At 47.2% G+C, this 13,109-nt stretch overlaps 1 protein-coding gene across 3 annotated transcripts in view; it reads right to left on the bottom strand.

The window, feature by feature from the left end:
- Positions 1-13,109, bottom strand: part of TAX1BP1 (Tax1 binding protein 1) — a 262,473-nt gene that overhangs the window by 36,328 nt on the left and 213,036 nt on the right. For all 3 annotated transcript variants that reach the window (XM_029589185.1, XM_029589184.1, XM_029589183.1), the window contains exon 15: positions 3,804-3,987. In XM_029589185.1, the coding sequence (XP_029445045.1) occupies positions 3,804-3,987 (184 nt within the window). The remainder of the gene's footprint in view (positions 1-3,803; positions 3,988-13,109) is intronic.

The following is a 13,109-nucleotide window of genomic DNA, read 5'->3' as shown; positions in this document are numbered from 1 at the left end:
ATTGGCAGCCTTGCGCGCGCCGATCCTGGATTTTAGCGGCTACGCGCGTATCTACTAAAATCCAGCGTACTTTTGTTCACGACTGATGCGCCAACAAAAGTACGCGAACGCACATTTTTTTAAAATCTACCCCTGGGTGAAGAGCCTCTATACATGGGCTCCCCAGCCTGTGCTGGATGCATCTGTAACAAGGACAAATTTGATCAGAGGAATTTGAAAGGATATATGCCCCATCACCAGGCCAGGGACTGCTTGAGCAATTGTGTGATATGGATGCTGTCACAAAGATTCTGGTAGCCTGTAGCTACTGAAATCTAAGGGTCCATTGGCATCTCCTCATGTGGAGACATGCCAAGGGATTTACATGCACTGTTGACGCCATCTTCAATATGCCCCATGATGATTGTCTGCTGATTTTTCTGGATCCTTTCCACTGCAGATATCAAGGTGATAGCCCTCTATTGTGGAAGGAAGGCTCTTGCTTGAGTCATGTCTAGCAGAGTTCCAATAAACTCCAATTGAGATGATGGGCTCAAGTGGAAAGTGGGGTAAGTTGATGGCAAACTCCTGTAATTCCAACATTTGGATGGTTTTGCACATCAGTTCTGTGGCACCCATCTGTGATAGGCTCTTGATCAGTCAATCGTCCAGACAGGGATACACATGCAGCTCCAGTCTGCATAGGTGTGCTGGCATCATGGTAAAACATGTGGCGAAGACACGCAGGGCAAATGCTAGACCAAAAGCCAGCATGCAATATTGGAGGTGACAGTCTCCCACTACAAATCTGAGATATTTTCTGTGACATAGCAATAATGTTATATTGATGTAAGCATGCTTGAGATCGAAAGAGCATAGCCAGTCTCCTTTTTATAGAAAGGTAATTAAGGTGTGCAGGAAAACCATTTTGAACTGTTCTCTTTTCAGAAATCTGGTTCAAGGCCCTTAGGTCTAGGATGGGACAGAATCCTCCCCATTTTCTTTGGAATCAGGAAGTATATGGCGTAGAACCCCCACCCTCTTTCCCTTGGTGGAACAGGTTCATCTTCATTGGTCTCCAAGAGGGAAGACAGCTTCTTTTGAAGCAATTCCTGATGTGGAGAGTGATCTCAACTGAGGTGTGGAGGTGATCTGGAGGAAGACCCAATAAACATCCCCCCCTTATGATGCTGAGGAGCCACATGTCCAAATTTACACTACCAACAATTTACGTGAAACCTCAGCCTGCCTCCAACAGGAAGGTCCTCTGGCACAGGCTTGAGCATGCAGGCCATACTCTCTGAAATCCATTGAAAACTCTGACCCAGGTTTTGATTGGTGTACTGGTATGGTTTAGAGGCCTACTGATGCCCTGGTCGGGCACGAGAAGTCTCTTGTAGATAGAACCAAGGTGGCAAAGGATAACAACTCCTTGGCCAGAAGAAGTTCCTCCTCTGTCCCATATGCGGGTAACTCCTGATAGAGGAAAGTGGGTCTGGAGTAGCTGTGGAGGACTGCTGAAGGATTGTACACTGTTTAAAGACCTGCGCCACCAATTCCTTGACCCTATCTTCAAAGAGATTTTCTACAGTGCACTGTACATCCATAAGTCTTTCCTGGACCAAAGGGTGGAAGACTGAGGCCTGTAGCCAGATGACGCCTGGGGTACCAACTCCCAAGGCTGAAACTCTTGATGCCATTTTGAAAATATCAATGGTCAAGCAGACCATATGTTTTCACACCCAATTCTCTTTTCTATTAGTGACAAGAGTGTCTTGCTGCTTTTGAAGAAGCTGTTTGGTCACCTTCTGCATCTGCTTCAGTAAGTCCTACAGAGACTGGTCCATAAAGAGCTGAAAGGAAGCTATATGGGCATTTAGCATATTTCCCTAAAATATCTTCCTTCCAAGAGTACCCAGAGTTCAAGAATCCTTTCTCTGGTCTCGAAGGCACCAAGGAATGGGTCCTAGTTCTCTTGGTCTTCTTTTGACCACCATAGACTGGTGAAATAGCTGCCTCTTTTAGAATGCGGAAGCTTCTGAATGAGATAAATCTTGTCCACTTTCTTATTAACAGAAGCCACAGAGAGGGGGTTCTCCCACATCCTCATATGTACCTCCTGAAGGATTTCATGAACTAAAACTGCCATGATTTCCAGCATCTTATTTCTGGTTTTATCCTCTGTCAATTCAATAAAGGGAATGGCCTCTGCCATTCTGCAAATAAACCCAGTAATGGAGAGGAGCTTCCTTCTTTCTGGAGGAAAGCAGTCAAAGGGTAGACCTGTTAATTCCTCTTCTGTAAAGACATCTGTATTTTTAATTGTAGTCCCAGGAGAATTATTCTGAGTTAGACACTTACTGGTACACTGGTGGTGAAGACCCAGATGGTGCCTGTCCCACAGACAAGGCTTCAGAGAAGTGAGCACTCGTCTGTTTGACCTGGAGCCAGAGGACCGCCTGTGCCTTGGGGAAGCTTCCTCTCCTGATAAGACTGGAGATCATCATTGGGGCAGCTGCCATTGACACAGATTCCCCTCCAGGAACTAGCACAGAGATCAGCACCAGTGCTAGGCAGCCAGGCAGCTAAAGGGACTTGAGCAGTGGTTGGACTTTAGACTGGGCTTGCTCCGATGCCGAAGCACCAAGGCCTCGCAGTACCCTGTCTGTCAGCTGTATTTTCTTGTCCAGCTAATCCTTGAAGACAGATGATGCCAACTTTGACTAGGCGGTGGGGGGGAGGGGGGCTACATCAATAACTGGCACAGTTCCCAGATGTTTGGTGAGGATGAACTCTTCTCTCCACAGGACCACTTTGAGGGGTTCTCGGCTGCAGCCAGATTGTCCCGCTTCCATCATTGGGCAGCGATGGAGATCAATGCCAATGCTTCTTCACCTTTGCTCCATGGTCGGCATCAGAACTAATCGATGCCAGAATCAAAGAAGTGGAGCCCAACAACTTCATTGAGTGGGAAGAGGCAAGCGATGGCTTGTCTCTTTGATACCTACCAAAGCCCGATGTCAAGAGAGTAACATGCTCCCCTGATGCAGCTCCCAGGTCCCTCAATGTCGATGGATCGGTCTTTTGTTGCCCAAAGTGCTTTTTAATCTGCTCCAACTGGGACTCTCATTCTTTCGGGGTCACCAAAACAGGATACATCTATCATGAGGATCTGTGATAGACATAACCCTGGCGCACAGGGGGCATCGTTGAAGCCACTAGTTTGCTTATCATGGCTGGATGGAAAATAAGGAAAGCAAAATGAAATTCTATGACCACAAGACAGTCTATGCCAGTCAGTGTACTAGTTGAGCACGGGGAATGAAATGGAAACTTAGAAAAACCTACCTGGGATAATAGAAGGAGAGAAACAAGACCACAGGGCCTCACAAATGAATCTGCATCTTTTTTTGCTGAAATTAAAAGCAGCCCAAGCAGGAGAATGAGAAACCAGGACCGGTGAGTCCGTGGAAAAGAAGAGACTAAAAGGGTTCTCACATGGATGCGTGGTATAGTGATATGCTGGGCATGCCCAGTAAGACACAGTCAAAGATATAGAAATTTGATATAGAAGTTCTGGGCTGGGCTCCACATGGAGGACTGCTATCCTGCTTGTCCTCTGAGAATGTCTGATTTGTATTATGCATCTCTAAGACCTCTATACAATACAAAACTATATGTCTTTGGTTTTTAGTTACTCTTGAATAAAATAATTAAAGGGCTTTATTAATCAAAATTAAATTGGTACCTTAACTCAAACTATACTTACATTTCTGACTTTGTTAAACATACCACAGGTAAAGTCAAAACTCAGTTTTACCAACCTCTTGTCTCCTGAGCTGCATAGGGATTTCCATACTGCAGTACTGGCAGTCTACTGGGAACTGCAGGAACTGTTCCTTTCTCCTCTGAATAGGGATTCAAAAAATTGAACACTGGAGATGGACCCTGGCAACTCTGACCTTCAGTGACCCTCTCTTCTGCATTTGTCAATCTTCTTTCCAGCGCCTCAAGAAAAGCAAATAAAATGTAAAATGAGCAACAATGGGAAAAAAAAGTCTATGGAAAGAAATTTCTTTTCTGTAAAAAAGTTAAATTCTTTATTATGAGCAGGCAAGCCAAACAGATATCCTAAGCAGTTCAAAGTCCTGCTTCTCGTGATAGCTATGGATAAATGCCTCAGATAATGTAGCATGTGGGCACTTGCTGACTGGCACAAAAGCATACTTTGTAAGGAGGTCTGGAAAGAGTTGCAATGTAAAACAGCAAACCAACAAACAATCGCAAATGAAAAGCCATGGCATTTCAATTTCAGAGCACCCTAACCCCATATGGTGCGTGGGGCTGAAATTGGTTCCAATTTAAGGGAAAAAAAGATAACCTGGTCCCAAAAAAAAAAAAAAAAGAAGAATTATCAATGTTGTGATTGTGAGCCACTTAGAATAACTTATATTGCGCATTGGTAGCATATCAAATTTCATAAATAAAGCAAGCATCCCTCTGCATCATATCAAAATAAATACTTCATCTGTGATCTTCATGAGGACCTCCCTCCTTAAAAAAAAAACAAACTGTGGAAAATATCAGTTGATTAGCACAAGGGAGGCCATTTTCAGTCCTCAAGAGCCACAAACAGGTCTAGTTTTCTGAATATCAATAATGAATATGCACAAGATATAGTTGCATAAATGGAGGTAGTGCATGCAAATCTCTCATATGCATATTTATTGTGGAGATCCTGAAATCCAGACCTGCTTGTGGCTCTTGAGGAACACAGTTGGCTATTCTGGATTAGAACTTAGCACACTGGAAAATTGTTAGAATGCTATGAAAATATTTTTAATATGTTGCCCTATAAAAAATTGAAGGGATTTTATTTATTATTGTTATTTATTTTGTTTAAAAACATTTTTTGTCTGCCTATAATACAATCATGCTAAGCAGATCACACCATAAAAATAAAATCACATACATACATTTAAACAAACTTCAGTTTGGCAAATCTTCAATTAAAAGTTTTTCTAAACAATGTCTTCAGCTGTTTTCTAAAAAAAACCTTCAAATCAGACATCATCCGCAGATCTAAAGGCTACTTACTGTTTCCTCCTATTTTATGGCAATTCTGTAATACCCCACATAACTTAGCCAGCATATATGCACATAGGTTATACCAATTTTAAAAGTGGATTTATGCACAAAAGTCCATTTTGAAAATTATCCCAGCAAATCTACTGCAGACGCTATTTGGTGCACACAGTTTTCTGAGAGAATTTACACACGCATTTTTTCAAATCAAGACATATGTGCACAAGTCACAACCCTTCCCAGACTCTACTCCCTGGAATGTCTCTTCCCTATGTGCATAAAAGTACACGTGCATAGTATGTATGCATGTAATTTTATATGTTATCAGTCATACAATTTTCTTTAGGACCATTTCTTCAGGTAAAGCACTACTTTACTAGCAATCTATGAGAAAAATCTTTGTGTACCTGTGGAAGTCCATATTCAGCTGCTGGCCAGCTAGGAAAGCTAGCCAGATAAGCTTATCTGGCTAACTTAGCTGGAACAATCAGCAGCACAGATGCACCACGAACATACCTAACTATCCTAATGTTATCCAGCTACCTTAGCTGATTAATGGTGAAAATTCGAGCTATCCAGCTAAATGGCACTCCATGTAGGAACACCCTGACAAAACTGGATAAGCTTTTAGCTAGAGAACAAGTTATCCGGCTATCGGCTCGATACAGTATCGTTCGGTTGAAGATTTCCCGTCTGTAACGTGCTCGGAGCGCACAATTCGGACGCGCAAGGCGATCCAGCGATACAGTCTCCAGTTTCGCGCGTCCTTAGCGCTTCTTAAAACAGACGCATAACCCTTTCCGCACGCGGCATGTATATGATGTGTAAATGAACGAATTAGCTGTATAATGAAGGAATTAGCTATTCCCCTCCGATACTGTAACGGGCGCTGATATTATCTCCTTAGTAACCCGTTTTGCTGCGGCCTTAACGTGTTAGTTTACCGCCTCCCCCTAGTAGGTGTTAGGACTGTGAGTCTAGTAACAAATCCATCGACACCACTTAAGATACTCAAACACAATAAAACACAATAAAAAAAAAAAAAGCGATACAGAGATGAGCGAGAAAATGTAATGCTGTGGGACACATAAAAACCTGTCAGAAAAAAAAAAAATTTTTAAATACCTGTCACTTTCGTGCGGTCATCCAGGCAGCGGCGGGAGCCGGAGGGCCGCGTGGGTCCAGGCGGCCGGCGGGCGGCAGCCGGGTGTTCGATCGAGGCCGCGGGCGGGTAGGCGCGTGTTCGATCGGGCGGGCGGCGGCGGGATCCGGGGGGGCGGGTGGGCGCGTGTTCAAACGAGGCCGCGGGCGGGTGGGCGCCTGTTCGATCGGGCAGGCGGCAGCAGCGACGGCGGGATCCGGGGGGCGGGTGGGCACGTGTTCAAACGAGGCCGGGTCGCACAGGCGCGCATTAATTCAGGCGGAGGGAGCCGGCGGCGAAAGCAGCCTCCGGCAACCCCCACCGGCAGTGAATTAATGCGCGCCTATGCGACCCGGTCTCGTTTGAACACGCGCCCACCCGCCCCCCGGATCCCGCCGCAGCTGCCGCCGCCGCCCGCCCGATCGAACACGCGCCCACCCGCCCGCGGCCTCGATCGAACACCCGGCTCCCGCCGCCGCCCGCCGGCCGCCTGGACCCACGCCGCTGCCTGGATGACCACATGAAAGTGACAGGTATTTAAAAAAATTTTTTTTTTATAACACTCAGGTTTTTACATATTTTTGGTTTTTTGTTTTTTTTTTACACTTCCTGGTGCCTGTCATTTCAAATGTCATTTGAAATGACATTTGAAATGACAGGTACCAGCGCACCCAGGTTACTGTATAGGCGCTGTATTAAGCGCCTATACAGTAAAATGGGTTGCGCGGGCATAACCCTTCCCTAACGCTTCACAGCCGCGGCATGCATTTGCATGCAATTAGAAGAGAGTATCAGGCGCTAGGTCAAGAGAACTGTGCGTGCGGGGAGGAAGGGTGCGCCTGGCAATGCCGCACTCTTTCTGCCGCGGTCTTACAGTATCGAGCCGTATGTCAGCAGCAATCAGACCGTTGGCATTTTCAGTTCTCTGTTTGTCTGGCTAAGTGCCAAACTTAGCCCAACAAATGAACTGAATATGGACCTCTTGGTTCTTGCCAAACTATGTCCACTGCCTGTATTTTCATTCAGGTCCAAGACTGAGAAATGTCACCTGGCCAGTGCACTGCGCATTAGAGAGAAATAACCAAGTACCCTCCAGCCAGAGGCAGTAAAAACTGCTCATTTATGCCCTTCCTTCCTCCATCAATGTATTTGCATGACAGCACAGAGATAGCAAAATGTTGTTTACCTGTAACAGGTGTTCTCACAGGACAGCAGGATGTTAGTCCTCACATATGGGTGACATCACAGGATGGAGCCCAATCACGGAACACTTTTGTCAAAGTTTCTAGAACTTTGACTGGCACCTACTGGGCATGCCCAGGATGGCACTAACCCTGCAACCAGCAGGGGTCCCCCTTCAGTCTTGTTTAAAAGCTAAAGTAAGCGCCAAAAATAAAAATAAGAAAACGTAACGAATCCAACACCGCGGGGTGGCGGGTGGGCTTTGTGAGGACTAAAATCCTGCTATCCTATGAGAACACCTGTTACAGGTAAGCAACATTTTGCTTTCTCACAGGTCAAGAAGGATGGTAGTCCTCACATATGGGCGAGTACCAAGCTGAGGATTCCAAACATGCACCAAATATACCCAAAGACATGCAACAGGCACAACAACTGGGGTGGAATTTGGCAGAGGGCATCCTGAACCCTAACGGGCAGGCGGAAGGGTGTTGGTACGTCATGTTGTAAATAGGTTGCGCAAGACAGATTGGCCGAAGATGGAATCTTGTCTTCCAGCCTTGACTAGACAATAATGGGCTGTAAAGGCATGGAGAGAACTCCAGGTGGCAGCCCTGCAAATGTCAGGAAGCGGCACCGATCGTAGGTGTGCTACTGAAGTCGCCATGGCTCTGACAGAGTGTGCTTTAACACGGTCCTGAAGTTGAATGCCTGCCTGCTGATAGCAAAAAGAAATGCAGTCCACTAGCCAGGAGGAGAGAGTCTGCTTACCCACAGGTTGACCCAATCTGATGGAAGCAAAGGAAACAAACAATTGAGAATTTTGCCTGTGGGCAGCTGTACGGTCTAGGAATGCTAGAGCCCATTTGCATTCAAGGGTATGCAGAGCCTGCTCTCCTGGATTGGAATGGAGCCTGGGAAAGAAGGTGGGTAGTATGATGGATTGATTGATGTGAAACTCCGATACTACCTTAGGCAAGAACTTCGGGTGAGCGCGAGTACTGCCCGGTCATGCAGAAGTTTTGTGTAAGGTGGATAGGTAACTAGGGCCTGTAACTCACTAACTCTGCGGGCAGATGTTATTGCCAGAAGAAAAATCACTTTCCTTGTGAGAAAGCGAAGATCACAGGATTGGAGAGGCTCGAATGGTGGTTTCATGAGCCGACCTAAAACCAGATTAATGTCCCAAGCAGGGGCCAGAGGGCGCAGTGGAGGTTTGAGGTGGAGCAAGCCCTTCAGAAAACGTGTTACAAGGGGTTGTACTGAAATAGGAACATCCCCGACACCTTTATGGAAAGCAGCCACCGCACTAACATGCATTCTGATGGAGGAAGTTTTTAGGCCTGATTCTGACAAGTGCCAGAGATAGTCTAGAAACTTCGTGGTGGAACAGGTAAAGGGATCAAGGAACTGAGAAGAACACCATGATTTAAACCTGTTCCATTTGTAAACATAATATTTTCTTCTGGAAGGCTTCCGTGAAGCAATCAGGACAAGGGAAACTGGCTCCGAAAGGTTGAGAGGCTGCAGGATTAACCTTTCAACATCTAGGCTGTCAGGGACAAGGCCTGAAGATTGGGGTGGCGTAGGCACCCGTTGTTCTGCGTGATCAGAAGCGGGTCCTTCCCCAGGGCAATGTGCCTGCGAATGGAGAGGTCCTGAAGAATCGGAAACCACACTTGACGTGGCCAGTGAGGTGCTATCAGGATCATGCTTCCCTTGTCCTGATGTAGCTTCACAAGAGTCTTCGAGAGAAGTGGAAGTGGAGGGAAAGCATATAGAAGACCGGCGTCCAATGAGAGGAAGAACGCATCTCTTGGCTGTGAGTGAGAGAGCAATAGTTCTCTACTTTGCGGTTTTGAGGTGATGCAAAGAGGTCTATGTGAGGGTAACCCCAACGTTGGAATATCGAGTCCGCCACTGTGGGGTTAAGAGACCACTCGTGTGGTTGAAAGGTGCGACTCAGCTTGTCTGCCAACACATTGTCCACTCCCGGCAAGTAGGTGGCCTGAGGTACCTCGCATGGGAGAGGGCCTCCGCCCATATCTGTGCAGCCTCCTGACACAGGAGGCAGAAGCCTGTTTCTCCTTGTTTGTTTATGTACCACATGGCCACCTGGTTGTCCGTTTGAATCAGGATGACCTGGTTGGAGAGGCGATCCTGAAATACTCTGAGAGCATATCTGATTGCTCGTAGTTCCAGGAAATTGATCTGGTGTTTGGCTTCCTCTAGAGACCAAGACCCTTGAGTTTGTAAATTGACAACGTGTGCTCCCCAACCAACGTTGGAGGCATCTGTTGTAAGGGTTATTTGAGGATCTGGAGCTTGAAAAGGAAGGCCTTGAAGGAGATTGGCCTGATTCTTCCACCAAGCTAGAGAGAGGTAAAGTGGGTTGGTTATGTGGACAACAGCTGATAGTGATTGAGATGACTGAATTCACTGTGACCTAGAGTCCACTGTAGGATCCTCATGGCGAGACGAGCCATGGGAGTGGCGTGTACTGAGGACATCATGTGTCCTAGCAGGACTAGAAAGTGACGTGCAGTGGAGTGTTGTCTAGACTGCAGCTGAAGGGCAAGAGAGGAGATGAGAGCTCGTTCGAGGAAGAAATGTCTTCGCCTTGAGGGTGTCCAAGTCTGCTCCTATGAATGACAGGGTTTGCAATGGGACCAAGCTGGATTTTGGATAATTGATGAGAAACCCTAGAGAGATCAAGGTGTGCAAGGTGAGATGTAGGGACATCAGAACATCTTGCTATGTGGGAGCCCTGATCAACCAATTGTCTAGGTAGGGGTAGACATGGATACCTTGAGTTCTGAGGAACGCTGCTACTACTACGAGGCACTTGGTGAAGACTCGTGGAGCAGAGGCTAGGCCGAATGGTAGCACTCGATATTGGTAGTGCTTTGGGCCTACGAGGAATCTCAGAAATCTGCGATGAGACTGAGTTATTACAATATGTGTGTAAGTGTCCTGGAGGTCTAGAGAGCAGAGCCAGTCTCCCCTTTGTAGAAGGGGGAGGAGGGAACCCAAGGTCACCATCTTGAACTTTTCTCTTTGGAGGAACGTGTTTAAGGCCCGAAGATCTAGTATCGGGCGAATGCCACCCGACTTTTTTGGGATTAGAAAATATCGAGAGTAGAATCAGAGGCCCTGTTGGGTGTAGGGCACTGGTTCTATTGCTCTGGACTGGAGGAGGAGGGAAATCTCCTGTTCCAGGAGCAGTGAATGGTCTGATGTTCCCCATGTCAGCCGAGGTGGGGAGTCCGGTGGAATGGCAAGAAAGTTGAGATGATAACCTTGAGTTATTATGGTGAGCACCCACTGGTCTGTGGTGACTGAGTGCCAGATGTGACTGAAGTGGCACAATCGGCCTCCCACTGGAACATGCCTTAGTGGAGTCTGAATGCTGCTCTCTAGAAAAAAGTCAAAAACCAGATGCTGGTGCTGGTTGAGGAGTTGTTTGCGACTTTTGCCTGCGAGGTTGCCTGGACTGGCCTTTCTGGTAAGGCTTAGTAGAGCGACCTTTGGACGGAGGAGGATAAGATTTCCTTTGGCGGTAAAAGGATTTCTTGGGCTCGTTTCTGAATGTTTGCTTAGAAGGATATTCACAAAGTATCAAGGAGAGTTGGCGAAGAGTCTCATGGTGATCCTTGAGTTGTGCCACTGTCTTTTGTATTTGCTCGCCAAAAAGATTATCTCCAGTGCAAGGCAAATCAGATAGTCTATCCTGGACCTCAGGCCGTAGGTCGGACGACTTTAGTCAGGCCCATCGCCTTGCAGAAATGGCTGTTGCTGAAACCCTGGAAGCGGTGTCAAAAACGTCATAAGCAGATCTTATCTCATGCTTGCCCGCTTCTAAACCCTTTTGAGCTAGGGCATGCAATTGGGTCTTGAGACTGTTGAGGTGGGGTGTCAGCAAAGTCCTATATTTGTTTAAAAAGGACCCTGTTGTACTGGGTCATATAAAGTTGATAAGAGGCGATGCGGGATATAAGCTTTTCCCCTTGAAAGATACGGCGACCTATAGCATCCAGGAATTTTTGTTCCTTTCCTGGAGGACAGGAAGAATGAGGCTTGGATCTTCGGGCTTTCTTTTGGGCTGACTCAACAACCACTGAATGGTGGTCCAATTGGGACTTCTGGAAACCAGGTATGTAGTGTCAGCTTTCCGATTGACTGGTGCCACAGAACCAGGATGTTACCAATTTCTTTTCAGAAGATCCAGGAGGACATCATGGATAGGAATAGATGTTAGTTCTTTAAGAGCATCTAAAAATTGAAGAAGCTCCATCATCTGATGTCTATCATCTTGTTCTGTCTGAAGTTGAAAAGGAACCACTTCAGCCATTTCCTTCGCAAAATTAATGAAGGACAAGTCCTTTGGCGGAGAACGCTTCCTGCTTTCAGCAGGAGAGGGTGGCGATGGCAAGTCATCGGTATCCTGGGATGAATCGTCAGTCCAGGTATCGTAGGGATCATCTCCAGCACCCCCAGTATCCTTGGAGGAACGAAAAATTGGTATACCTGAAGGTCCCGGGCGAGGCACCGAAGGCATCGATGGTGGCACACAGGGCATCGATGGACAGGTTGGTGGCACCGATGGAAACAAAGATGCAATCGGTGAAACCAATGATCTAGGCATCGGAAGGACTCCAGATGGCGGAAGGAATGGTGTTTCTCCTTCTTCTGTCGATGAAAGAGGAATCGGAGAGGAAGGCACCGGGTCCATTGGAGTTGTCTGATCCATCGGAGGAAAAGCAGCGATCAGCGCTTCCATTCTCGTGAAAAACGGTGCTAGCGCTGCTGGAATGGGATCAGTGTCAATAAAACCTTGAAGCCTTGCATCGCTCTGCTGATGGCCTCCTGAATCATCTGATCCAGTTCCTCCCAGAAACCTGGAGCATGGAGCTCCAATGCCGGAGGAGGAGGCGGCGTAGCCGGAGGGACCACCGTTGGAGGTGGAATTGCGGCTCCTATCACAGGTCCCGGTGAAGGTTGCCTCTGTGACCCTGAACCAGATAGGGACGGTGCCTTTTCTGGACGGGCTTTCTTCGATGGTGGTTCAGACGATGACGATGTCGAGGCCTTGCCTGCGTCAACGGTCTAAGACCTGCGATATCAATGACGATGCTTTTCTCGATGGTCACCTCTGTCCTTTTCATGAGGGGGAACAGAGCGTGTCGACGGCCGTGTCAATGGCCGTGGAGTCATCGATGCTGGTCAGACACCGGCCGGTGCCCGATGATGGTGCGATGTAGACGGTGTCTGTTCAGACGATGTCCATGCAATGGACGTCGTCGGGGTTTTTGACCGAAAGAGAAGTTCCATTTTCTCCATTCTAGTCTTGCAACCTTTAGGTGTCATGAGGGCACATTTGGTGCAAGTAAGGACTTCATGCTCGCTACCCAGACACATTACACATACCTGGTGAGGGTCAGTAATGGACATTGTGCGGGTGCAGTCCAGGCATCGACGGAACCCCGACGCCATGGCGTGTGAAAAAATTTAGCCGCGGTGCGGTCGTCGGCCAGTAGGCCGTGAGGGCCAAACTAGACGGGAATCGACCGGAATCGGGTAAAAAAAAAAAAACTTGCCGGACCACCGCGGATGTAAAAATGAAAGAGGGGGACCCCTGTGGGGTAGAAAGTTGAATATTAATTCCGTGAGGAAATTTCCTGTCAGGAATCTCTGTGGAGCTCCTTAAGCCACGTTGCTACTGTTG

This window comes from Rhinatrema bivittatum, chromosome 2, assembly GCF_901001135.1.
Source record: "Rhinatrema bivittatum chromosome 2, aRhiBiv1.1, whole genome shotgun sequence".
NCBI lineage: Eukaryota > Metazoa > Chordata > Amphibia > Gymnophiona > Rhinatrematidae > Rhinatrema > Rhinatrema bivittatum.
The sequence above is the reverse complement of the archived record's forward strand: the minus strand, read 5'-3'. Positions and strand labels throughout refer to the sequence as shown.